This window comes from Erpetoichthys calabaricus, chromosome 2 (genome assembly GCF_900747795.2).
Source record: "Erpetoichthys calabaricus chromosome 2, fErpCal1.3, whole genome shotgun sequence".
NCBI classification, from domain to species: Eukaryota; Metazoa; Chordata; class Cladistia; order Polypteriformes; family Polypteridae; genus Erpetoichthys; species Erpetoichthys calabaricus.
Genome location: NC_041395.2, coordinates 146,573,401 through 146,601,346, shown reverse-complemented (window position 1 = coordinate 146,601,346; position 27,946 = coordinate 146,573,401). Strand labels below are relative to the sequence as shown.

General features: G+C 37.7%; 1 protein-coding gene across 2 annotated transcripts in view; it reads left to right on the top strand.

Moving 5' to 3' along the window:
* atp11b (ATPase phospholipid transporting 11B (putative)) overlaps nt 1-6,029 on the top strand; it is a 208,324-nt gene extending 202,295 nt beyond the window's left edge. For both annotated transcript variants that reach the window (XM_051923917.1, XM_028794610.2), the window contains one exon: nt 4,318-6,029. In XM_051923917.1, coding sequence (XP_051779877.1) covers nt 4,318-4,399 — 82 coding nt within the window. In that variant the 3' untranslated portion in view covers nt 4,400-6,029. The remainder of the gene's footprint in view (nt 1-4,317) is intronic.
* The last annotated feature ends 21,917 nt before the right edge of the window (nt 6,030-27,946 follow it).

Below are 27,946 nucleotides of genomic sequence, written 5' to 3'. Positions count from 1 at the left end.
AATTTTCTGTCCACTGTTTAAGAACAAGGATATTCACTACATTATTGATTAACTTTCACCACTGCCAATTAATGCATTGATTTCATTTACCTTATTCAATGCAAAAAGAGTAAAATCCTGTTCATACTACTGTTTTCCCACCATCATAAATTTTGCTGTGTCCCTCAACAGCAGTCCTATGAATTGATCTTGCATTTGATTGTGTTAATTAAAAAAAATGCAGGCAATTAAGTGAAAATGAGCATCCACTCAAATTTGGAGCTATAGTTGTTCTTAAAATGGACAACATGCTTGCATAAAAGCAGTGTATTATTTGTCAGTGATAGCCTTAGTCACTAAAAATAGCTTTTTTTAAACTATTAAAATGTTTTGAACTAAAGAACAAGGTCAGGGTAAACTCACTGTAACAATGTTTCGAGCATCTTTTGAGAAATATGTAATCGCAGACCTCTTCTGCATCCAAAGACTAAATCCAGAAATAGGGATGCTCCAGTCAGGTGTGTTAAGGCCGATCACTGATTTTATGTTACTCGATCGGCTGATTCCAATTTTTTTCCCCTTTATCCCTTTAAAAATTTTTACAATAAGCTTCTTTATAACCAAACAGAGAACTTTTCTATCCTTTATTAAAGTGTTAACTTTGGTATTTTTATGATTAAACTGTAGACCACAGGTGTTAACTTTTCTTTTTTTATTATTAACAAAATTAAATTTGGTATGCTTTTATAGCTCAGGGATCATAAAATAGTTAAAATAGATAACATTTCTTTACATTAATTAATTTAAAAAATATTTACCCAAAATACAAATGGCATTAACAAAATAGAAAAGCTTTTCATAATTACAAGCTGTCATATTTTTGTAATGTACTTATCTGAAAAGGTTTAAGTAAAAAAAGTACTTTTCACGATTTCTCTAACATCAGCAAAAAAAATTATATTCAGGGAGAGTCAAAATTATGTTAACACTAATGGCACTGCTATGTATATACTTGTATACAATTGTTGTGGACAATATATGTGCCACATATGGTACATGTGCTAAACATGATGGCGAACAGGTTGAGACATTCTTGTTAATCATCTTGCACAAATGAAGTATGTTTTGTGAATAAATTGTTTCCACTATTCAAATGTTAACAAAATTTTTAACTCTCCCTATATATTCTCAGACAATCAATTAATTGATATTGGCAATTAACCACTGCTTAAATGTAAATACATGCACTTATGGGTATCATTAATCATTTTAAATCATTAATTGCACTACACTGTTCGCTGTTATACAGGTGTATCACGTAAACATTCATAATTCTTGAAGCGTAATTATAAATATGGATTACCATTTTAATTATGTAGTACTTGTTTCTTACCAAAACTAATGCTGCATGACACACAACAAATAATAAACACTTTAAAAAGCCTATTGTTTACTATGCAGCAGTTTCAAATTGATCTTTATCTTTTGTTTATCCAATTAAAAATGTAAGCTGCCGCACTTAAAACTCACTATGTACACTCAAATGGTGTCCGTTTTAATTTAAAGAACAAAATAAAAAGTTCTGAATTCATTGAATTAGTTTTTCTTGCACATGACAGCTTCTCAGATTCCTTTATCTCCGTTTATTTCTCCACTTTCTTTAGCGTAATATTCCTCTTAACTCTCTGAGAAGCCTCCACTTGCTGCTCTTTGTTTACAGTGCAGGAAGTTTGCTGCAAAAAAAAAAAAAAAATCTTGTTCAACCACCGTAATACCTTGCATAAAGGATCACTACAACTAAATTAACGTAAAGCTTAGGGAAGCAGGGGCTAAAAATGTTTTTGAGATTGGTCAATTTACCAATCACCAGTGAAGTCTTTTTTTAGTAAAAAATTGGACAATTTAGATTGGAGCATCCCTATACTGAATGTTCAGTTAGGCAAGGAGTTAATTTTAGTCTAGGAATCTACCTCTGATGAGATTGGTTGTAATGAAAAATCTGCTGGCATAGGCCAAAGGGTTCACTTGGGCACCACAAAATTAAAGGCTTTTGTATATGGTGGGGTTCAGTGTCTTAACTGCCATAAACACCACTTTACAAAACACTTTTTTTTTTTTTCCGTATGCTGGTCTTCACTCCAAATTAAAATGAACATTTCATGTTACGCATCATGTGTAATGATTGTGATGTCTTATACTTATCTGTAAAGAACTAAATGGTATATCTAATGGGACTGTCAGCCTTGTGGGCTTTTTGTAAGCTGTGACTAGATGCTTCAGTGTCCGGGGGTTACTCTCTCTTTCTCTCCCTCCTTTGATTTCTTTTTCACGTTCAGTTTCTATGACTATATGGAGAAACTCTGGATTCCTAAAAATGATCAAAACAATTGTGCATATTTTTTTTTAATATATAGCATTGTTAAAGAAAATAAAAAAATACATCGATCTATGCCACCTAAATTACTCAGCTTATTAAGATTGTTGAGTGGTTTTGTATAAGTAAAACTACTGCCCTGTCCTTTTTTTGTATCAGTATTTTTAAATATGTCCGTGATTTGGTCTAATAATGTCAGTGCAATTTATGGTTACATTTTGTAATATTAGAAGTGAATTTAGCATACGTTAATTTATTACATTTATACCATAACTTAAAAAATATATATTTTGGTGATGTCTTATGTAAGTCTAGAGGATCCTAAGTTGAAAATTCACACCATTTTATCTACAATGTGAAACAAAAAATATTAAAGAAAGTGTATTATGTACAGCTTTATAAAAGTTTCCCATTAAAATGCTAGAAACCTAATATAATTAAAAATAGTATTTTTGTATACATTTTATAAACAATAGCATTTTTAGCCACCTACCTTCATCATTGGTTTGAGACTGTAATTATTGTTACGTCACACATTTATTATTGTACATATACATCAGCAACTCAGAGACCCGAAACAAAAATACATAGATTTTTCTTCATACTTTTTAAGTATGAGACTCATTTATTGATTTTTCATGTTTAATACAGTACTTGGTTATTCTCACCCCATGTAAACATTGCATGAATGTGGGAAAATATATATAAATATGTGGCGTCTGTCTATATGTGTAAAGTTGTAAATATATTTTTATTATTTTTAAAATGTAGCTAATTTTGCACTTCTCTGGGCTCCTGGAAAGAAACAGAGCCAAAACTCCAGATAAAACCAGTCTTTGTTTTCAGTAAGCAAGAGATTCCTGATTACATAATTGTAGTTGAAAACGTGATAGTATGTGACTAGCAGCTATCCTGGAGCATAGGTAGCTTTGTGCAAGTGATATATTCATGGTGCCTTCTCCAAAAAAACAAAAAATATGTCAGCTGGAAAGGGCTGCAGAATTTTGCAGTTTATAGCATAGATGAAAGGTGGATGTATAAGCATATTTCTTAAATAATAGGCAGTCAATAGAAGCCATATTTTATATGCTTTTTATATGATGTGTATAGTAACTGTCCACATTTTTACATTAAAACAATTTTGGCAGTAGTGGACAAAATAGACTTTTCCATATTTTTGTGTATCTTGCAGACCAGTTATTTTTACTATTAAATGTGTAGGTGAAATCAATTGTAATGATTAAATTGTTTGTTTTAGGTATTTTTAGAGGTGTTGTTATGCAGTTTTTCTATTTGGTGCAAGAAAGACCTTCAGTGAAGTGTGTTTCCATTGCACCTTCCATCCTTCCAGTGGCTACTGTGATTTTAATTTGACGCCACTGAATCATGGGAGTGGTGCAGCTCTAGAAGTCGCACCTCCATCAAATATGTCAGAATCTGAAATGCCTTAAAACAGTTTTATTTTTTTTGGCCATGTGTATTCCTTTTACAGAACTATAATTTCACACAAATTGTGTACTTATTTTATGGACTGCATGGTACTGATGAGACTTGCCTGTTCAAACCTAGCTGTTCTGTATGCTTTTACTACTTTAATAACTTGTGAGTCAAAGTGGAGTAAAAGTCTTACATGTTCTATGTTTGTGAATGTCTGTGCACTATCGTTATACACTTCTATGTGTTTGTGTGTGAATGTCTGTGTTTGGTGTTTGTCAGTGGGTCTGTTTAGATACTTACGTGTGTCCCCTACAGTGCATTTGTAATCTATTTTTCATCTGTCTGATGTCTTCTCTAACAAAGCATTGCAAACACATTCACTTTTTTGTTGCTTCTTCTTCATTTGATTTTCTTTAGCATTTTAAGGAAGTTATTTTATAATCTAAATGCATGACGTTTTCCCTTTTATTTTCTTTTTTAAGTTGCCCATGCTTTTTGTTTGTGTTCATTTTTATTATTGCTTTTAGATCGTGGAGCACCTCGGACCCCTACTATTCAAATGACAGAAGCATCCTGACCCTTTCTCAAGTGGAGGCCACTCCTTGCTAATACTTTAAGGACAGCACCACCCATCTATGTGAATCTTGTCTTGTTGTAGTGTCACTACAATGCTGCCCCTTCCCCATGCTCACCTGTATCTGCCTTCAGCTAACAACCACCTCTGGAGCCGCAGACATTGCAAAAACTCTGGCTGTTAATTTCATTTCATTTCATTGAGTAAACAGAGAACTCTTGATGAACTTTGTTCACTGCTTTCAGTTTACACAGATAGTATTTGTATTTTGCCCGGTTCTGATTAAGCCCATTCCCCAAAATATTTTTTTTTTGCCCCATGCTTCTCAGCCTTATTTTGTCATTAATACTTTAATTTATAAAAATGCCTCATCATGTTTCTTAAGCAGTTACTAATATTTGTCCTTGTAAGCCATTTTCTCTGTTCAATGTGTTCTGAAAATATCTGAAAATGACCAAATTAGCTTGCAATCAGTAATTGAACCTGCAGTCTACTCAGAGGAGAGAAGTATCATGGTGTTCATTTATCTGCTGCAGTGTTTTGTAAAGCTCAGTATTCTATTTAAAAGCTAAGCAAAAGCCAAATACCAAAGTCAGTAGGCCTGGAGAAAATGGCTTCTTCTGTATGTGCTTTTTGAATAGATGGCAACTTTTTTTTTTTTTTTCTCCATTTTTTCAGATTTTCTGCTTTATTAATGCTGTCAATGTGCATTCAAATATCATGGCATAAAATACACATCAGTGAATCCAATCCTTGCTAAACAAGAAATGTTTTTACACAGATCTTTCATGACTTAAAGAAGTGAGAGCTTTATTTTTATTCTTGCTAAGTCTGCCAGAACAGCAGCACACCGGGTTGCATTTCATACGTGATTTTATTTCTACATTAAGTACCCAAGAAATAAAATAAGTGCAGAAACTGAGCAACACAGTGGCTAAAACCTTGCCTCCTTTATCACAACTGTAATATTGCATCTGTTTGTAAGTGAATGTTTGGGAGGAGAGCAATGTATGCAAAAGGGAGAGGGGCGACATAATGAAGGTTTCCTTGGCATTAGAAATCATTACAGGCTTAAAAACATTTTGCTCTGTAAGAAAAATTTCAAAATGGTGCTTACAAAAAGTGAAAGGCGCAGTGTTGTGAATTTAGACTTCAGCTGCTGAATGAAGTCATTGTTCATCTGGGCTATTTTTACTTGCCTAATGCGGAGTCTTTATTATACAATAAATCAAGCACCCAGGTTCTGACTTCTTACAATTTCTGTTCAGTATGAAATTGTATGTGTGTGCATGCAGGTGTGTATATGTTAAAGCATTTAATAAAAGCTGTGGCACATGAAATGTGTTTTAAAATTTTTAGTTTGTTATTTTTAATTCTTTATTCTCATGCATCATGAATATTTATTTTGCTAAAGCATAATTTATTGAAATGCAGTAGTTTTTAAATATTTCTTTAGCAATAAGAACCATGTGAGCAAAGAATTTCAGACCTCGGACACTGTCTGCCTCTGTATTTATTTATACCCCCTTTGTGAATTTGTTTACAGTTTACAATTAAAGGCAATGTAGTCTGTAAATTGTATTATTCTGTAAGTGATGCTTGTTTTACTGCTTATGTTTTCGGAAAATTTATATTTACAGAATAAAATGTATTTTAAAAATTGAATGGATATTGTCCTGGGTACTTCATTTGTGCAAAATAAAACTACTGGTAACTATAAAGATTACATATTGTAAAGTATACTATAAAATTGTATATTATTATTATTATTAAGTGTTGGATTGGTTTACGTGTACATGTGCTTATAAGTGTTATTTATGTGTAAAGTTTTCAAAGTAATGTACAGTATATGTTTCTTTTTTTTTTCTTCAAATTATAGGTATAATCAAAAGCACAAACACTGTGCAGAAGCTCTAAGTAGATTCGTCAAATCAAAATAGCAATGAACCCAAAAGCACACAGTGACTTTGTTTATAATGAAACTGTAAAAATCCACACAGATTGGTTACATGCATAGACATCATGGGCTATCAGTTGGACCCTCAGGCATTCAGCTGACAGCACTACCATCAGCAACGGTGTTAATGAAGTGCTTACAACTTTGCAAGGGAAGAAACCAAATCTTATGTTGATGAAATCTATGTAAAAACAACAAAAAAACAAAATAATCCAAATTGTTAACATTTATTTATTAGTTGAGTTTTCAGATTAAGGAAGAAGACAAAAAAGATTCATAGAAGAAGTATAACATTTAGAAAGAACAAAAAAGTGGACTTGCTCAGTCTCAGCATTCAGTCTCTGGCTGGGTCAGGCCAAAGACTTCACCTACTTTACATGTGATTTCTTTATTCTGCCTACTGTGGAAAATACGGCTCTGGTGTTACTCGACAGCCAGGTCACCCCAAACCATCTCCACTGTGTACACATTTCCCCTTTTGTGGAAATTTTTGTTGTAAACCTTCCACCACCAAAGGAGAGAAGATTCTTCAGTAGGGTTGTGAAATAGAATACAGTGAAAGAAAGACATTTAAGAATTAAGGATTATCATTTATTGAACCATGTCCCTTCTTTATGCTGTGATGAAATGATATCCCTTGTGATAGTGTATGAAAGATGCTCTGGTTGCACTTGCTTTCTATGTTCTTGTTTAATCAGAGCACTATAAAGACCTCTGAGAAATGTCATTAGACATTACCTGGTCCTAGCCTGATATGGTGGTGGATAAACCAATGATGGCTGACTGCTGTACATACGGTGACCAATGTCAGGCGCATCCACAATGGCACGGTAGACTCTGATGTTCTGACTTCTCTTTCTCCTCTTTGTGAGACTAACACCTGTCTCATCAACAAAGATCAGAAAGTCTCTGCAACAAGGATGTGATCATCAAAATCATTTCAGTTGGTCTCCTGTAATCAACACACTGCTTACTATAATCCAGTGGAACCTGTCGGTAGGCCACAGTGAACACCACACAGTGCTATAGACTTACTGACACACTTTAATGTAGACAACACACATTTTTGGAAAAATGTCTCAGATAGATAGATACTTTATTAATCCCAGGGGGAAATTCACATACTCCAGCAGCAGCATACTGATACAAAAAACAATATTAAATTAAAGATTGATAACAATGCAGGTAAAAACAGACAATAACTTTGTATAATGTTAACGTTTTGGGTCCCCCCCCCCCCCCCCCCCCCGGGTGGAATTGAAGAGTCGCATAGTTTGGGGGAGGAACGATCTTCTCAGTCTGTCAGTGTTCTGTTGGAATCGTACATAATTTTTTTTTTCTTTTTGCTGAAACTACCCTGCAAAACCTTAACTTTAACGTGAAGAATCAACACTTGTAGGTAATGAAGGAGCAGAGCATCCAGTCATAAAATCAAACTTTGTATATGTCCTGTCAGAGATACTGATCCCAACTACATTTTTTTTTATTGAAATCACACAACATTCCATACAAATAAATCAATTTTTACAAAAATAAGATCGAAAACAAATCAACCCCCACCCCTGAGAAAGAAAGCTAAGCCAGCAGAATAGAACTTAAAGCTAGTAAAAAATAACTAGATGAATTAATAAGTGAATAAAGATAAATGGAGAAGAAAAAAAAAGGGGGAGAGAATATGCTTCCCCAGTGCTTTAAAAGCTTATTCTCAAATGTTATTGATTAGATCCTGCCAGGTTTTGAAAATGTTCTGCACAGATCCTCTAAGTGCGAATTTGATTTTTTACAGTTTCAAATACTGTAGTATATAACATCAGTTACCCACTGACTTAGAATAGGTGAGTTAGGATTCTTCCAGTTAGGCAAGATAAGTCTAAGTGCCAGTAGTGTAGTAAAGGCAATCACAGTTTGTTTGTCCTTTTCCACTTTAAGCCCATCTGGAAGAACACCAAACACAGCTGTTAGTGGATTAGGAGGGAGTGTGACACCAAGGCTGTCTAAAAGGCATTTAAAGATTTTGGTCCAGAATGATGTTAGTTTGGTGCAGGTCCAGAACATGTGGCCCAATGAGGCCGGAACTTGATTGCAACATTCGCAGGTTGGATCTTGCCCTGGAAACATTTTGGACAGTTTCAAGCAAGACAGATGTGCTCGACTATATAATTTTGAGTTGAATAATTGAATGCTTTGCACATATGGAGTTCAAGTGAATTCCCCGCATTGCTACTTTCCACTCCTTTTCTGAGATACTGAGTGAGAGATTCTTTTCCCACTGTCCTCTTGGATCTTTGAAAGGGAGGGACTGTAAAAGTGTTTTATATATTGCAGAAATGCTGTCTGAGTCCTCAAGACTGATCAATATTTTTTCTGGCATAGAGGAAGGTGAGAGATGAGTAAAATTGGGCAGGTTCTGTTTAACAAAGTTTCTGATTTGAAGGCAGTGAAAAAAATGTGTTGCTGCAAAGTTAAATTTGGAGTGTAATTGTTCGTAGGATGCAAAGACTTTGTCTATGTACAGATCTCTGATTTAATCCCAAATGTTTTCCAGATATCAAAAACTGCATACGTTTGAGAGGGTGGAAAAAGGTGTTTCTCGTGCAGAGGAGCCACAGATAAAAGCTTCTTTATCTTAAAATGCTTCCTACATTGGTTCCATATTCTGAGTGAGTGAAGCACAATTGGGTTGTTAGGATATTGGTGATAACTTGTATTTATTGGGGCACAAAGCAAGGAATATAAAGAAGTACTGCAGGATTCTATTTCTATTGCGGACTATGCCTGTGTATGTTCATCTGTTTGTGTCCATGTCCAGGTTTTTATAGGTTGTATATTTGCTGCCCAGTAATAAAATTGAAAGGTAGAGCCATTCCGCCTTCTGCTTTAGGTCTTTGTAGGGTCGCTCTTTGGATACGTGGATGTTTTGAATTCCAAATAAATGAGGTTATGGTTGAATCAAATTTCCTAAAAAAACAATTTATTGATGTATATTGGAATGTTTTGAAATAAAAAGAGAAGCTTAGGAAGGATATTCATCTTAGCAATGTCAGTTCTTCCAGCTTAAGTGAGATGAAAGGTTGACCATCTATACAAGTCTTGCTTAATTTTTTCCATACAGATAGCGAAATTGTGTTGATTTAGAGCTTTATATTTACTTGTGCTGTTTACCCCTAGGTATTTAAACTGATCTGTGATGATAAAAGGGAAGGTGTCCAAATCTAATATTGTGTGTTTGAGAAGTCACTGGAAAGAGCACACTTTTAGTCAAATTAATTTTGAGACCAGAAATCTTTGCTGTTAGGACTGCAGGCACGGAATTTTGTGGGTCTGATATATACAGTACCATATCATCTGCATATACAGAAATTTTCTGTTCAAGTCCTTCTCTGATAATCCCCTTTATCTCATAAGCATTTCTACAGTGAATTGCGAGTGGCTCAATGGTGATTGCAAAAAGCAGTGGTGATAAGGGGCATCCTTGTCTTGTGTAAAGTAGTCTGAATTAACATTGTTTAATACAAACTGAAGCTTCTGGATTGCTATGCAGTAGTTTGATCCATCCACAAATGTTCAGGCCAAACCCAAATTTCTCCAATGTAGTGATAAGGTAAGCTCCATTCAATCATATCAAATGCTTGTTCTGCATCCAACGATAATATTATCTCTGGGGTTTTTGACTATGAATATATTGCATTAAACTAATATACTAATGAATATATTATATGAAACAGGCGCCGAAGATTGGAAGCTAAGCACCGGCCTTTAATAAATCCAGTTTGATCTTGTGATATTACCGAAGGCAACACTTTCTCCATCCTTCTAGCTAGGATTTTGTAGAGTATCTTAACATCATTATTCAGAAGTGAAATTGGTCTGTATGATGCACATTGTAATAAGTCCTTTATTTTGTTTAGGAAAGATGGTGATTAATGCTTGGCAAAAAGTTTGAGGTAGTATTTCATTGTCTCTAGCTTCTGTAAATGTTGCTAATAAGAGGGGAGCTAGCTGAGTGGAGATTTTCTTGTAAAATTCAGCAGGGTAGCCATCAGGGCCTGCTACTTCCCCACTCTGAAGTTGACTTTATAGCATCTAGTAATTCTGATAGCGCCAGAGGTTTATCCAATTTCTCTGCACTGAGAGTATGTATTTGTGGTATCTGTAATGCATCCAGAAATGCATTAGATTGTGTCTTGTCTTCTTTAAACTAAGTAGAATATAAGGATTTATAGTAGTCTCTAAGTGTGTGCATTATATTTTTATGGCCAATGATTTTGTCTCCGTTTGTGTTGGTGATTGCTGGGATTGCATTGCGAACTTCTTGCTTGGGGATTTGTTGAGCTAAGATCTTATTAGCTTTCTCTCCATGTTCATAGTAATGATGTCTTGATTTACAAATGAGTTGTTGTGTTTCTTTAGTTGTCAAGAGGTTAAGTTCTGAATGCAGAGCCTGCCTTTTCCTATGAAGAACCTCACTTGGACACTTGGCATGTTCTTGGATTTCATTGATTAGCTCTGATACCTTCTTCGTTTCCAGTTTATTTCTGTGGGAAAGATAGGAGATAATCTGTCCTCTTAAGAAGGCCTTCAGGGTTTCCCAAAGTATTCCTGCAGAAACCTCTGAGGATGTATTTTTCGTTTCTACAAAAAAGCGGATTTGTTTGGATATAAATTCTGCACAGTTCTCGTGCAACTGCAATATTTAAGAAGCAGAGAAAGCCAACAAAATGTTGTGCTGTCTTCTGAATGGACTATCAACAAAGAAGCACAACTCCTTTGCCAAATTCTGCCAGGAGAAACTCAGTCAGATCACATTTAGACATTGCAGCATGCCCAGAGTAGTGTCTGCATGAATGTTACCATTTTACATCCAAGGCTTTAATATATCTGAGCAACCTTCTAAAACATGACATGTTCACTTTCAGCTGATATCAGTGCAAATCATGGACTTTCCTATCATTTTGTTTTTTCATAAAGGGTAGTTTTCTTCACAACTTTGGAAATGCTCTCCCATCAGATACAGTGGCAACATTTGACGTTGGAACGTATCTAGATTTCGCTTGGCCAGAGATACCTTGCCAACTTTTTTCATTTTTGGCAAAGAGGTCACAGCTATATTCTCGCCCCGATAGCAAAACCAAAAGTATTGTATATCAAGAGGGCCTCGGATACAAAATCTATCAATATAAATTCTTCTCAATGCAAATTGTTACTTTTTTTTTTTTAATTGATTTTTAGAGTTTGTCCTGTTTCATTTCTATGCAGGCAGAGCCACTGGCAACAGCTAGTAACTGATAAAAAGACTTGCTGGTGGAACTAGCTGCCTACCTCCACTCCTAATATGTGGGGTGTCATGTTTGAATAGGGTAAGCTACTATTCAAAGAGTGGGCACTGTGAGTCTTCTGTTGCTGATTTGTACATCAAAGGAATTTAATTAATCTTTAGTTTCTTTTGTCATGTAACAGGACAATATTTGAAATCTGTTACAGTAACGACTAGAACAATTCTTGGTGCTGAACACATGACATCATGTGTTGTAGACTTTTTTGATGTCATGGAAAATAATGCTTACTTGAAGGTATATTACATTTCAAGTGAAATAATATCACCAGGGTATATTTTACACAGTCCAACAATCTACCACACAAAGTTTACATGGATTTCACTTAACTGTTTTATGCATTCATTCTTTCTGTGATGTTCCTCCACACTATCTCTCTTTTCTTGAGAGCTACTGCGCCTGAAGGACCTGTCAATAATTGTCTTGCTGTGCTGGCTTAAAGGTTGTTCCCTCTGTTTCTCAAACTTGTAATCCATGGTTGATCAGGCCCTCAGTGCTCAACTCTGAATGGCTTATAAATTTTGCTGTGAACCCGGATCAACTGACATGGAAGCGTGTGAGCAGATTGAAATTCGTTGTTCTGGAACTGGCTAATCCGCTGGTGTGAAATCTTGCCATACCAAGTGGGTATTCATTCTGAGATCCAGGATTATCTAAACCCAGACTTTCTGGGACAGATCACAGTGGACATTGTGGGCTTAGGGTTTGGCCCAGAGTAAAACACTTCCTAGGAGCAAATTAAAGGCGATACATTTTTGCAATTGGGTAAACTGATAGTTTGGGATTCCTTGAAGATAAAAAAGCAAACTCAAAAGGCTGTATGCAACTCAAATTGGCATAAGACAAATTAAGATCTGTAGCTCATATATTAAGAACAGAGAGGGTTAATAGAGGATTTTATTAAATGTGAGGAAACAATACCTGTAGAAGGAGAAATTGTAGAAGACATTGGACAAGAGGATGATCTCGAGGGGTTGTAGAAAAGGGAATGCCAATTCCTTTTTAGGGCAGCACGATCTGCAGGAAGAAATAGGGATGTTAAACGTGGTGACTAGTTCCAGGAAAGTGCACAGGTCAGAAGTATGAGAGAAAAAGTCCTTCAATGAGAAGAACCCACAAGTAGACCTAACTGGAAGTTACTAAAAAGAGGAAACTGGTTAACCATTAAGACTTTCAGCCTAGGTGTTTTTCAACCAGTCGCCAAAGCTGCGTTGTATAGAAATACTTTGACCAAATCTAAGTTTTGCATATATCAGGATTTGGTTGGCAAGTAATATCTAGGACAGAGTATGTGGTACAAATGGGGATAATTCAATCGACGCACAACTTGATTGTAGTGAGGGGGTCAAACAATGATTGTAATGACCCAGTTGTAAAAATGTAATGTTTGGAAAGGTGCAAAACCAGCATCTGATTTAGTAGGGGAAAAGATAGCAATTCTCAAACGAGGTCTCCGCGCCCCCCAGATAAACTTAGAAATGGTAGACTGAACTGTGAACCAGTAGGATGCTGGGGGAGAAAGAGGAATCATAGAGCTAATGAAATTGACACGGGGTGCAACACAACCTGGAAGAGAAAGATACATTTTGGACCAAAAGACCAATGTTGATTTCTTTTTCTGTTGATTTCTTTGAGGACAGATTGATAAGTGTTAGACAGAACTGAATTTAAATAATGCAAATTGGCTACACCTAGACAATGAGTTTTTGAGACAGCGGTTATTTTGGTAGAAGGTGAATTGACTTTCACAAAGAAGAAGTAAAGCAGACTTAGGCTAATTAATGTTGTAACCTGAAACTGTGCTGAATCTATCAGACTTGCAGACTGGTGAAATATGCAATGGAGCATTGTTTAAAAATAAAAGAATATTATATGCATATAAGGAGATAGAGTGATGGGAATTATGTGTTTGTAATTGGAGTGATACCACTTGAATCACTGGCTCAAGAGAAAGAGTGAAGAGAAGGGGAGATGAGGGGCAGCCCTGACGAGATTCTTTTCAACAAGAAAATGACTAAGCATGTCAGACAGGATGAGCAGGACTGCTGTGGATGTTGAGTATGAAGTTCCAACCGTGCTAATAAATTTTACACCAAAACCCATTTGCTGCAGGACTACTAAAGGTTTAAAAACTTCCTGTCATCAAAAGATAACAGTACCAGCAGTGATTTTATGTCAGAAGACATTTATTTTATGAAGCAGTTTGTGTATGTTGTTTGTTGAGAACAGATAAAAGAAAGTTTCTTGTGACTTATTACCAGTATTTGAACTTGGTGTTTCCTCTGAAACCTTAGGTAGCAACTTGACATAGTTATTGATTAATGATGAAAGTCTTTATCTTGCTTGAGCATTAGTAAAATTACAGCTGTACTAAGACATAAATGCAATAGTGCCTTAGACAAGAACAAAGACATTTCTCAAAAAACATCTGCCAGCAAGTCCCAGAAGGACAATATAAACTCTGCAGTATATCATCAATTCCAGGACATTTGCTCTTTCTCAGAGAACAGAGTAGTAATCGCTGCATACTGAAGTTCTGCATCTGTCTAAGCTATAGACATGGTAAATTGAATGTAGATAAAAATGTAATGGACTGATGGGAGATGTTGCCCTGAGCAGAATTATGCAAATTCCACATTGATCTGCTCATGATCATGTGTTGTCTGTTATTCCTTTTTATCTCTGATGTAGTCGAGAACGCTTCTTTCTTCTACTGCTGTAATGCTAAAGACCAGCTAGGCACAGCTGCATTAACTCTATACATCCGAAATATAACTCTTCATTAGCAGTGCGTTCAGCTTGGCCTTGACAACTGAAATGCATGCAGTCAGTTTACACTAAAAATGTCTTAGTATTCATACTCAATTGTGTTATCTTAGAAGTGTCACAATCAGGACATGTTGTTTTAAGAGGACGTGCGTAAACTTTAAACCCTGTGAGCTATGATGATTTCAATATGGCCAGAAGGCCAGTTGTCGACACAACTCCAGGAGTCCACGTTCAATTAAACCTCTGGGGTCATCTCCTTCAATTTCCTCCGGTAAATCCGTGAAAAGGAGGTTGTCTCTTCTCAACTTATTTTCCAAGTCAGTTAGCATCTGGCGCAAGGTAGAAACTTCTTGAGAGTTGCGTAATTCTCATTATGGTGTGCACTAGATAGTCTTTCATGGCAACCATTGTAGCTACAGTAATTAGGTTGTTCTTAAATAATTGCCATTTCAGCCTGTAGTGACTAGAGTTTTGTGTATTGAGTGGCAGTGCCTTCTCTGTGACCACATATGATAGAATGTGGTGAAACACCCAGGAGGACATTTGCCATTTGTGCATTTCAGTGGATTATTGCTCAAAAGTTTTTACCAAATGAGTTTTTGTCATAGCAATTGAAGAAAATGTTTGGAGAGTTATGTTCAAAGTGTCAGTTTTAGTGTATTAGTGATTGAAAATATAACAGCAATAGAACCAAACAAAGTTTTTTTTTCCATGTCATCCCTGGAAACTCAAATTCATTAGTTACAAACGTTCCCAAAGCTCTTCTCAAAAAGTGAAATGTCTTGGACTCGGTTGACCAACCCCTCTTCTGTAGTTGACTTTGATGTCTTTATCATCAGGGCGGTGGATACTCACACGGGGCCATGTCTGCAGACATCTCTTTGAATCCACAGCAACCCATGCAATGTGGGCAGGACACTGTCAAGAAGAAGAAAGGCAATGGTCAACTGCATTCTTCTCCACTTTTCTTTGATTGATGCCACAATTTCCAAATCAAATCAGAATAGTTTTGTCCAGTTTATGAGCCTTTTGAGGTGTTTGAGTAGTATGGGTGATGTTCTCCACATTATGACAGGTTGTGCACATGATCTTGCTGATACTTGAATTTCTTTGGTGTTGGAGAGCCCTCATGCGTCCATGGTTCTGATTGCTGAATTGTATTTAGGTGTCATCCCTTCTAAGATTTTCCCCATTCTTAATCCAATAACTTGAGGTTCTTCCTGAAACACTGGATGCAGTGAGTTAACATTCTGGACAACCCAGCATGCACAGAGTCTGCTTGTTTTTAATTGTCTCTGTGGTGTCTGCTATCGCACACCTCCACTCTCTTCACTTCTTCAGTGAGATTCCTCCTCCTATTGCTGAAATCGAAAGCCAGCCTGACTGACCTTATATCATCTTCGAGAGATGGCCTGCAATAATGGAATTCTGCAGACCACCTCTTGAACAGGTCAGTATGAACCTCCAAAGATTGATGTCTGGTGTCAACTCGTCGATAACTCAATGGTTGAGTTTGTGGTCTTTTCTCTATCCTTGCTGACTTGATTCTGAAACAAGAAGCACAAACTGTAAATCAAATATTCTTGCTCATTTTGGTCACTTACAAAATGGTCACAACAGAATCATCCTTCCAGGTTTAGGCTCCAAACACTTTGATCACTCCACGGACATTTGTGTTCTATAAGAGATGTTCACCACTGTGGACTTTTTCACATTGACTTGTATTACAGTCTGGACACCTAATGTATGTTTTATTTATTTATTGTTTTAAACCATGAATGATGTTGCTGCCCTTTGGCTCATTGTTTTTCCGAAATACGATGGCCCACCAAAGCCCCTGGGCTCATTCACACAGGAGCACATTCCTCCATTTGGTGTTCTCTTCTTCAAGTGGAATATCGCTGTAGTATAATGGTGAGGGCACCGTGTTTAATGCTAACAATGGCTGTTCCCTCACCAACATTTAGCCTCCATCAGAAAGTAGAGACTCTTAGACTCTGATCTCCCTCAAACTCAAGATGATGATGTTGTTCTTGATCTTCATGATGGTTTTTGTCTGCATTTCTCCCAGATTTGTCAGTTAGCCAAGCTGTTTCTCCCATGGAGGGCTCTGTGACTCCTTTAGAGTTGCACTTTAGACTGACTCCTGTCTGCCATGTTGCACATTCAGTCATGATGGACAATAGATAGATAGATACTTTATTAATCCAAGGGGAAATTCAAATTAATGCAGGTTTTTACTCTAACCAGTTTCTCAATCAATACATTATTATTTGTACTTTATAAACTGATCTCTTTGTTTATTAAACTGTCCAATGTTGCATATTTTGCCAAAAATGTAAATGCTTTAGTTTACCTTATCATTTTCTTTTTAATTCACCCTTTTCTATAGAGTTTGGCCCCTTAATAATATCTAAAGGCTGACAATGCTAAGCCGAAGCCAAGCAATTTCTTCAGTGCCATATTCACTTAACTGCTCTTTTGTAAGAAACATTTATTAATAAATAGACCACTGAAAATGACAGTTAAGTAATTGCTATTATTTGGCTTTCAATGTTGTTTGCACCTGTGTCTGCACTGTTGCTAATCACCAGCTTATGGATACAGTTAGGTCAGAAAATTCTACAAAAAAGAGTAAACTAAAAAGAAAAATGCATATTGGTAACTAAACAATGAGACCAATTAAAAGTATGAATGATGCATTGACAGTTAAGCTGAGTGGAACAAAAGCCTGCCGCTATGGGGGTCCACCAGGACTGAAGTCGAAATCCGCTGCTCGTGCCGTGGTCTCCATTTCGACTTCAAGCTTTTCAGTGTCTTGTATCCTCCCTTTAATTTTCATTAATTTTATTTTAATATTTAGTCCAGTTTTAGACTTGATTCCCTTTTTTTATCCCATGCAAATAGCAATAAGACCTCCAGAAACTGTTAGATTGGCACAGAGATTTCCATTCTGAAATGACAGCAATTCTCAGAAGGTGGCCTGTGCATGAAGACAAAGGTCAGGTTTTTCTAGTTGAACACTTAAAGCTCATAGCCATACAGTGCCTGGCACCCTTACTGGAGTTGATAGTGTGCTTGCTATCCATTGAGCTTTGCATCTTCCCCAAGTCCCACCAAACTTTCTCTGCACAGTAGATGCCAAGTAATCACGTCTCTTTTTTCCAGTCCAGGGGCCTCATGTATAAACGGTGCGTACGCACAAAAATGTTGCGTAAGAACGTTTCCATGTTCAAATCGCGATATATAAAACCTAAACTTGGCGTAAAGCCACACATATTTCCACGGTACCTCACACCCTGACGTACGCAAGTTCTCCGCTCGGTTTTGCAGACTGGCGGCACCCAACGTCAAAGCAGTGCTACTGTTCCTGTGTAGTTTATCTTTCTTTTTTAGATCCATATCCCTGACGCGGCTTTATAAATACACTGAAATTAACCACATGTTGTTTATTAGTTTAATGCATCTGATTGTAATTAACCAGTAACAATATAATGGTCCACAGAATGGTCAAACTATTCCAAATACCATAGCTGCTTTAGCGTTGTTACTCTCACTGCACCTTCTTCTTCTTCTTTCAACTGCTCCTGTTAGGGGTTGCCACAGCGGATCATCTTTTTCCATATTACTCTCACTGCACCACTCGGAGTATTTATATCACTGTATCTGAGTGTGAATCACAGCTGTACAGCAGCTGATCGAAAAGAGAATTATTGGTATACAGTATCAAGCACACGCTGCCTCAGCCATGCTGTCTATTTGAACTGCTCTCATCCAACAAACACTTCAGAGCCTTTCCTGTACAGACCTTGCGGTTCAGAAAACAGTTTCATCCCAAGAACTCTAAACGCACTCAATCAGTCCATCAAGTGCTCCTTGTAGAACAGTTTGTACTTATAAGTACAATTACCTCACTGTAAACTTGCGATACAGTTATAATATTGTACAACCTGAGCCACTTTATAAAGCACAGATAGATAGATAGATAGATAGATAGATACTTTATTAATCCCAAGGGGAAATTCACATACTCCAGCAGCACCTTACTGATACAAAAAACAATATTAAATTAAAGATTGATAATAATGCAGGTAAAAAACAGACAATATCTTTGTATAATGTTAATGTTTACCCCGCCCCCCGGGTGGAATTGAAGAGTCGCATAGTTTGGGGGAGGAACGATCTTCTCAGTCTATCAGTGGAGCAGGACAGTGACAGCAGTCTGTTGCTGAAGCTGCTCTTCTGTCTAGAGATGACACTGTTTAGTGGATGCAGTGGATTTTCCATAACTGATAGGAGCCTGCTGAGCGCCCTTCGCTCTGCCATAGATGTCAAACTGTCTAGCTCCATGCCAACAATAGAGCCTGCCTTCCTCACCAGTTGGTCCAGTTGTGAGGCGTCCTTCTTCTTAATGCTGCCTCCCCAGCACACCACCGCATAGAAGAGGGCGCTCGCCACAACCGTCTGATAGAACATCTGCAGCATCTTATTGCAGATGTTGAAGGACGCCAGCCTTCTAAGGAAGTATAACCGGCTCTGTCCTTTCTTACACAGAGCATCAGTATTGGCATATGATGACGATATCATTTTTAAGATGAAATGCATCAAAATATGTTTATTAGATTATACAAATAAAACTTTAACTGTAACTACACGGTGCCACAGCGCTAGCAAGGAGCTGGAACTTCGTTCACTGATTGTTCCTGCATTGCGTTGTATTCTTGCTGTGGCTGGTGCGACACTGGAAGGATAGATGGATAGAATAATTAAACATTACAAAGATATTTCAATGTTCCTTAAAAGTTTTGAAGAATTGGCATTCAAAGCTTACAGATGGCTTAACATCTATTACAGAGCTGATTGTGTGGCGATTGGGTATTTGGAGAAAGAAAAGGACAGGAATTGGGGGTTAGTACGTTTGAAAGAGACAGTACTGCTATAATAAAGTATTTCATCGAAGGTCGCGCATGGCGCAGCAAGCATCTTGAGTGAGACATGAACAATCACTGCGCCACCGTGTTCCCATGTTTAATAACATGCTTTAACTCATATCATCATGAAAATGATATCACGTATACATCTCAGTATTTTAATTATTCAGAGAGCTGTAATATTACAAATGTAATGGATTCTGTGTCCTGTCGGAGGAAGAGCACATATAAGATCAAATACACAACAAAGCATTTAACGTGCTACTTTAGTTACGATGGGATTTGAGAAACTAGTAAATTAAATGATTTTAAGATGAAGTTTATGATGTTTTACTTTAATGACAAAATAAACTATGTGATTAAAGTGGAAATTTTGAGATTAAAGTTGACATTTTGTGCTTTTTCCCCCCACTGTGTGCCGTTTTATTTCTCTGTATCCTAATAAGCTTTCATGTGACACCTTTTCACGGCGACTTTGATACGTGACAACTTTTTTATTTCAGGCACTGTATGACTTTGTGAACGTGAGCTTTCGAGTTTCTCCAACACGCTATGTCACTCGATCAACTTCCTTTTGTTGTTTATACCACTGTTTCAACCAACAAATAGTAGGTTTTTCCTTGCCTCCACTTGGTATTCGCTAAAATTCCTCTATTTTTCCTTGTACATTTGCCATTGTCTTTTCACAGAAGGCTGATCTTAAGAGCTATTTATATTGATTTGTATATTCAAAGAGGCTTAATTTTGGGAGGAGTTGGGGCAGGACAGCAGGCGTGTGCACGTGCGTTACTTTTCACGCTGACCGGGATTTACAGAACGGAAGAATGTGGAAGTTGGTGTTCACACAGATTTATGCATCTGGATTTTTTTGTGTGTAAGCACATTTCCGCTTTTGTGCTTATGTCATGTTATACTGCGAATTCTTACACACGGTGTTATACTTGAGGCCCCAGGACACTGCCCCTTCTTCAGTTGTTCGTCTACCCTATTGGTTAGTGCTGCTGTTTGGCCCATAATTCACTTTTGCTCTTTCCTTCATTTGCATAAAGGTCGCTGTTGGGCCAGCACAAAGTAGGTACATTAGCATAATACTAATAAATATCGACAAAAGAAAAAAAAAACACAACTTGGACAATTTCTTTAATGTCACCAAACTTCAGTCCAATCTGTCAAAGCATTTGTGAGATTTTGGGGTATTTAGTTTTTCTATTGTGGGGGGGTGGGGGGGGGGTTTACCCCTAAATATTGATATATTGAAATGTCCTCTCTTAGCAGATACCTGCTGATCTATCGTGTACCATTCTGCCAAATGTTAGCTATTAACTAAATGGGAAATTGTGTTTTTTTTGTTGTTGAGTATGTCAGTCAGCATTGCATTAAATAAATAAAAAGCTTACATATATATATATATATATATATATATATATATACATACATACACACACATTAGGTGCAATGTATTGTTTCAGACTAAAATAAACAATTAAAGGTTCATTTTGGTTTTCTTCAAGTCAAAGTTAGTTCACAATCATGGTATAAACCATATATATTCGCGGGTCTTGAAACCCGAAAAATCGATCATAAAATCAGACCCTGACTTACACGCCTGTTCAAAAATATGACACTAAATTTAAATTTTTTTTTTTTTTTTACATTTTCCTGCTTCCTCCAATCTCGCACCAGTTTCTCAGACACATCGGATTTGTTGCAGCAGTGCAGTTACCAATTTCTTTAGCCACGTCAATGGCTTTTAATTTAAAACCAGCTTCATATTTTCTTCTGATCAAACTCTCCATTGTAGTTTGGGGATGCTCTTCTGATAATGGTGTATGAAGGTGTGAGATACAAAAAACACAAAACAGTGCAAACGTTGCTTTGGAATAGTTCAGGTATTTACCGTGTGGTCACGTAGGCACAATAAAAAGGAAAAAAGGCCGTGTGCTCCGTGGTTACTCTCTCAGGTGGGCGTTAGCATATCATAATCTCTTGGACCAATAGCGTGAGTTTTCTGCATTCAACTTATACGACCGACATTATAAAATACCAGAGATAATATGGTAAAATCAAGTCCCGACTTATCTGCAAGTATATACCATATTAGTTTTATCACATGAAACTGCATTTTAAAATGGAGCATATTTTATAGATTTTCAAAAATAACAGGCCTGTATAATGGAGCCAATGGCTACCGCGGTCTCGCTTGCAAAAGCAAAAGCCTTAAAACTTACAATGAAGTAGCAAAGTTTTTGATTTAAGAAAACACATCTTCCGTGTTGCGGACATAAGCTTGTGACAACAAACGTAAAAGGGAAATAACACGTTTGATCTCAGATTCTTGGTACTCTTCTCTTGAGGTAAGGAAAAGTTTCTTGCTTGCTTGTCCACTTGCAGCGGCCATCATGAGTGGAGTTCTGGTAACCCGTGGCATGTCTTGTGCACGCACAATAAAAAAACAAAGGCAGAGGGAGCGATTGAGCAGACTAAAGCTCCACAAACAGCGAAGTGGTAATAGCAATAAGTGCTAGCAATCAATCTGTAAATACCTGGGGAGACCATGCAGACTCCATGTGGAACCTGGCGCTGTGAGGCAGGACTGACCGCCCACTCTGCCTGGGTTAAAACATCTGCACTGAGCTTCAAGCTGGCTAACCTCAGGTGTGTATGCGTGTGTTTGCCATGTGACGGCCTGGCGCCCTGTCCTGGTGATGTTCGTCCCTTGTGCCCTCCAACTGACCCTGACCCTGCCCTGGATAAGCGGGTTAGGATGGATGAATGGGTGCCGATGGCGTCTGTTCAGTTCCTGCCATTTCAAGCTCAGCATTCTCTCTCAGTGAACCCTACACATAGTCGACCTGCTTTTAAAATGGCTGAATCTCACAACAATGTTTTGCTTTTTTATTTATTTATTTTTTTAACTCTTCTTACAGCGACATGGATGTGTGTTTTATCTCAAGACACAGATCAACACTCTGTATGTAACATTTTAGGCTTGAAAAATAGACATAATCTATAAGTTTTAAGGCTTTTCTTTGTAACAGAACCCTGGTACCATTCACCTTCATTATAAAGTGCAGGAGCAGGCTAATTATTTTTTTTAATCATAAAAATATGCTTCATTTTAGAACACAATTTAATTTGACAAACTAATGGAGACTATGATCACAAACAAATAAACTCCACTTAAAAAATGTAAAACTTGTGGGTTAAGCATGGGGAATCTTCCTGATCCTGAAGCCTAAAAATACTACTTGAACAATAAGTGCTTCAACAGCAATGGCTGACTTCTCATTAAGAAGCTGAGGCGGCGCTCCAGGACTGACTGACAGTGCAGACCACCCCGATTTGAGCTGCTGGAGCTCCGGCTACGGTGTGAAGCCCCTTTGGTTTGGGTCTGACGAGGCCAAACTGCAGGATGGTCAGGCTGAAAGAAAACCTGCTGCTGCAGAGCACCAGTCTGAGCTCCTGTTTCTGTGTTAGAAATGTGGGGAGGACTTTTAGTTCAGGTTCCTCCCCACATCTCAGGGGTGTATGGAATTCAGAAGAGTTGTTAATACAACAAAGAAAGAAAACTGGAACAGTCTGCAAAGAATGTTCCGGTATTCAAAGTAACACCATTCTTGTCGCTTTACAGAGTTTAGCAGTTCTGCATCTTTGCCCTATAGACGTTTTCCCACCACAGAAACTTTTTTGAAACTGTAGTAGCATTCCCAGCCCAGGAAGTCGGCTGTTTATAATTCCCAGTATTTCGTATGTATTTTTTATTCAACCAGGAACTACTGTGGCTAATAAATTGTCCTGATTGGTTGGCCACAAGCACTGGCGCCATGTTTTTCAACCTGAATTTCATTACAGTATTAATGAATGTCCATTTAATGAATAACGTTAATGTGTTACCTTCAGCTTGCGTCTTGTTTCTGCCTCATGATCTTGAGTCTCTGCAATCCAACGTGAAAGTTGTCTTCTCTTCTGTGCTCTTGGTTTCCTTTCATTTGTAACGGTGTTGACTAGTTCCTTAAATCGATTCCCTGAAACAGCAAAAAATGAATTTACTACAACATACAGCACAAGAACTAACAACACCTTGTTCTCCATTGTTGTTGTGGTACTGCTGCTCATTGAAATGACGTCAACAGCTTAGCCTGTGACTTTTGCACGCCAAATGTTTTGCATAAGGGGTACAGTTCCTGTTGTGTGGTGGGAACAAAAGTAGTGCAAGGTCTGCCATTCAATCCAAGACGAAGTTACTTGTGTACCAGCTGAATGACAGATCTGACAAAATAAATGAAATCACCTGGGAAAGTGAATGGGACCTTCAACCACCATCAGTCGCCACAATAGCTACATACTGTACAGTAGACCCCACTGGTCTACAAAATCAACAATCTCTGAGAGATTCAATCATTCAGTGTTATGGTGTTGGCTGGAGATGCCATCTAGTATACCCCTTCACAGTGGTCAGGGCATTTCTAGCCATTCACTGAGCCCTTGTGCCCTGCATATGGCATTCATGTCATCCTAAAGAATACGTTTACCAGCAGGTTGGAAATGCTCCATCATAAGATGACCACTCAGGCTGTAAAAAAATAACATAGGCTGCCATAAAAAATAACATAAAATGGCAACTAGTGCCTTCCAGCCTGTATGCATCTTCTGACGTGCTGCACTCGTGTACTCCTTTAAAGCTCAGCAGATGACTAAATGTATTTATTGACGCACACAAGCACATTACAGACATAACAGAGGATTGATGTGCCACCTGACCGCTCTTTCCCCCTTGTGTTTCTGAACATCACTACCCGGAGTTGGCACTCAGTCTCAGTCCCGGGGCTCTTCTGGGGCTGCAGGTTTTTGTTCTTTTGACTCCTAGCCCACTTTATCAAGCTGCTATTTCCCATTTGCTGTGTTTTGGGGTCAAAGTAGAAATGACAAAACTAAATTTGGCAAATTTCTATTAGAAATTATCAAGCATTTATGTCTGCTGCATAGTGATAGTGTTTTTTTTTGTGGATTTTCATCATCATGACTTTTATTCCAGATGTTCTAGTTATCCATCCATCCATTTTCCAACCCGCTGAATCTGAACACAGGGTCACGGGGGTCTGCTGGAGCCAATCCCAGCCAACACAGGGCACAAGGTAGGAACCAATCCCGGGCAGGGTGCCAACCCACCGCAGGACACACCCAAACACACCAAGCACATACTAGGGCCAATTTAGAATCGCCAATCCACTTAACCTGCATGTCTTTGGACTGTGGGAGGAAACAGGAGCGCCCGGAGGAAACCCACACAGAAACGGGGAGAACATGCAAACTCCACGCAGGGAGGACTTGGGAAGCGAACCCAGGTCTCCTAACTGCGAGGCAGCAGCGCTACCACTGCGCCACCGTGCCGCCCATTTAATCCTTTATTAACTGTTAAGCAGTTAGAGGGTCTGATGCGGAAGGTGTTGTGTCCTTTCAGCATTTAATAGTGAAAGGAGGAAAGTATGCAAACTAACAGGAAAACAATAAGAGAGTTAACCATTTAAAGCTATAGCAAAGTACAAATGCTTCTCAACTGAATATATAAGCTTAACATGTGTTTGTTCAGGAGGCAGATCCACCCTGTAGTACCCATCTCTGGTAGATTTTGCCCAGATTTGCCATTTGTACAGGGTAACACAACAGTCTAGGTTTCGTCTGAAAATTCTTTCCCTTGATCGCTCCTGCACTTCACCCTCCCGAGCAGCCCACGGTACCCCTGTAAATGCAAAAATGACACTGCTGTGCTTTTCTGAATGCAGAATAAGAGAAGAGAAAAAAGACCAGAAATCAATTTGAAATTTGAATGACTCGCATACTGTAGCTAGTTGGAAGAAAAACCTGCAGCCAGAGGGCCAAGTGTGAGCACCAATGCAAAAGCCCCTGCTTCATCCTCATAGCTTTCCCCTCTGAGCAACTTCAGACATCAGCTTCACCACTAACCCTCATGAAAACCCTCTGAAACTTGGCCAGTCTTCATCAGTTAAGCGTCGGTCAAACACACCCCAACAATCAATCATTCATCCATCCATCCATTCACTCATTCCCCCCTCTCTGCAGACTGAGACATTACCTTCTTCAAGCCTGGGTGATTAACCTAATGAGCAACGTCATCTGTCCAGCATGTTTCTATGTGACCTTAATGCGGGTCAGTTAATGATTGCTTTATTTTAATCACCTCTGGGTAGGAACAACGAGCAGCTCCAATCTAGTCAAGCATTTCTTTATGCTGTCAGTTACTTGTGTATTGCTATCAAGACTAAGGTTAGACTTTCTCAGTGTTACTAATAAATGTTGACATGTCGCACTTCTAACCCATGCATTGGCTTGCAGAAGCAGACCAAATGAGCCCCATTCTGAAGCAGTTTTATTCCAGCAAGAAATAATGTGAATAGCAACAGCTCGAATGGTTGATGTTCAATGTGTTGGTACTTTACAAAATCTGGCAAAGCTACCCAGTTAAGCTGGTAGTGAACATTCTTGCCAATGGTGTTTCCACATCTCTATGAATATGAAAATCATTTATTAAGCCTGCACTGTAATTGTTAGGATCAGAAAGAAGTTCACTTAACTCAGCCAAGCCCAGACAGAATACAAGCTTGTATTTCAAATATGGTCGATTCTGTCTGAATGCTTGCTGTTAGCATGACATAAAATATACATGATTTACATGCTTGGTGGAATAGTATAAAAATTAGATAAAAACATCTGGCAAGGCTTCAAATAAAGGACTTGTGTCTGTGTTACTAATTCAGTGTTTGATAATCTTATCAGCTAGGAGAAATAAAATATATTATCATTATTAACTCTTAAAGTGCTACAGTGTAGCTCTGGGGTACCCAATTCCAATCCTGCAGGTTTTCATTCCAATCCTTTTCTTAATTAGTGGAGATGGGAAAATGATACAGAAGCGTCAAAGCGTGTGTCAGTCAATCTGAAGCGTAGTGAGCCGAATCACTGTGTCGACGCTTGTGTCAAAACACCGCTGTCACGTGACCCGTGACGTTTGAAGCTTCGAATGTCATCACTGCTTCACAGCATGCTTTATTGGTTTCACGACTTGGTGTACAGGTAGCCTATAGAAAATGCATCATTCTCATTCAACAATGTTGGGTTGTGAGGATAGAGATTGATTTGGTGACAGATTGCGACTAACAGCAGAAAATGTTGTTCAAAAAAATGGTATAAATGGACAAGGACCTTAGTAGAATAAGATGAACAGACTTCTGACCTCTTACTGGTGACAGGAGCCTGAAACAGTCAAGTGCTGCGTCACATGCCCTCTTAAGAGCTTGCATTGACCTCAGTTAGCCACCAGATGTCACTGTTCATACTGGGGCTGAGGCTTCAAAGCTTTTTCAGCAGAAATAGAAAGCCTCAAAGCTTCATGACACTTCATTTTCCCATCACTATTAATTAGTGGCCAGCCTTTTCTGCTATTTTACATCTTTTGTCTTAAATTTAATCGACTTGCTATTTAAGACTCCAAGCCATTGTTTCTTTTTTCCTTGATTAGCAGCCAAACAATAATGAGATACAAAAATGAGCCAACACATGACCAGTTAACCTGTGTCCATCAAACAATATTTGAAAATAAAGAAAGGTGAAGGTCTCAGTAATGTTGATCTGTTCAGGTCCACAAAACATTTTAACAGTAGTCTTAGAAAAAAGAAAATCGTCAGGTTTGGAAATGTTTGTTGTGGCAGAATGAGAGCCTCAACAAGCCATGGAATTAAACAACAGACTTAAATTAATAACAAGAATCGGATTCTAATTAAGAAATTAGTTGGGAGTGGAATTAGATGGAGATGGGGCCCTGACTTAGCTGGTCATGTGTTGGCTTACTTCACATCTTCTTTTTAAGGAAAAAAGGTACTAATGTGTTATAACCAAGCCACTCAACCCTGACAGCACTCCCTGCCACAGATGGAAAACTAAGCTCAACAGCGATGACCCGTTCAATGTTATACTTAACAACATTAGAAACTTTGCGACCAAAGTACTGTTTCAAAAGTAATTAAAAATCTAATTTTACGTATTCTTGTTTTTGCTTTGTAAACAAACAAGTGTAAAAAAACAATGAGGTGTTTCTCTTGCCTGAGGCGGAGTTATAACACATAAGTAGCAGAAAAAAAAGAATCAATTCAGAGGGCACAGTCTTAAAAAAAGCAAGGTGATTAAAATAAAGGGAAAAGAAGTCCATACAAAACAGAAAATGGTCACTGATTAAGAAATACGCAGGAAAGAAAACCTGCTGCCACACTCCCCTCAAGGATCACAGGTGGACACCTCTGGTGTAGAGGAACACATAAGAATTGTTTTTTAATGTATAAATTATTAATACAAGCATTTCATGTTGAGAATCAAACTTAAATATTCCTAATCATGACCTTTATATGTAGGCTGCAATGCTGATTTCTGACAGTTGTATTGCTCAGTACTCCAAATGTATGGAAGAGTATTTCAGACAACATAAAAAAGTAACACAAATAAATAAATGCAATAGGCGATAATAAATAAACAAAAACATAATAAGAACATAAATAATAAAATGTTTCATGTTGTTGCTAA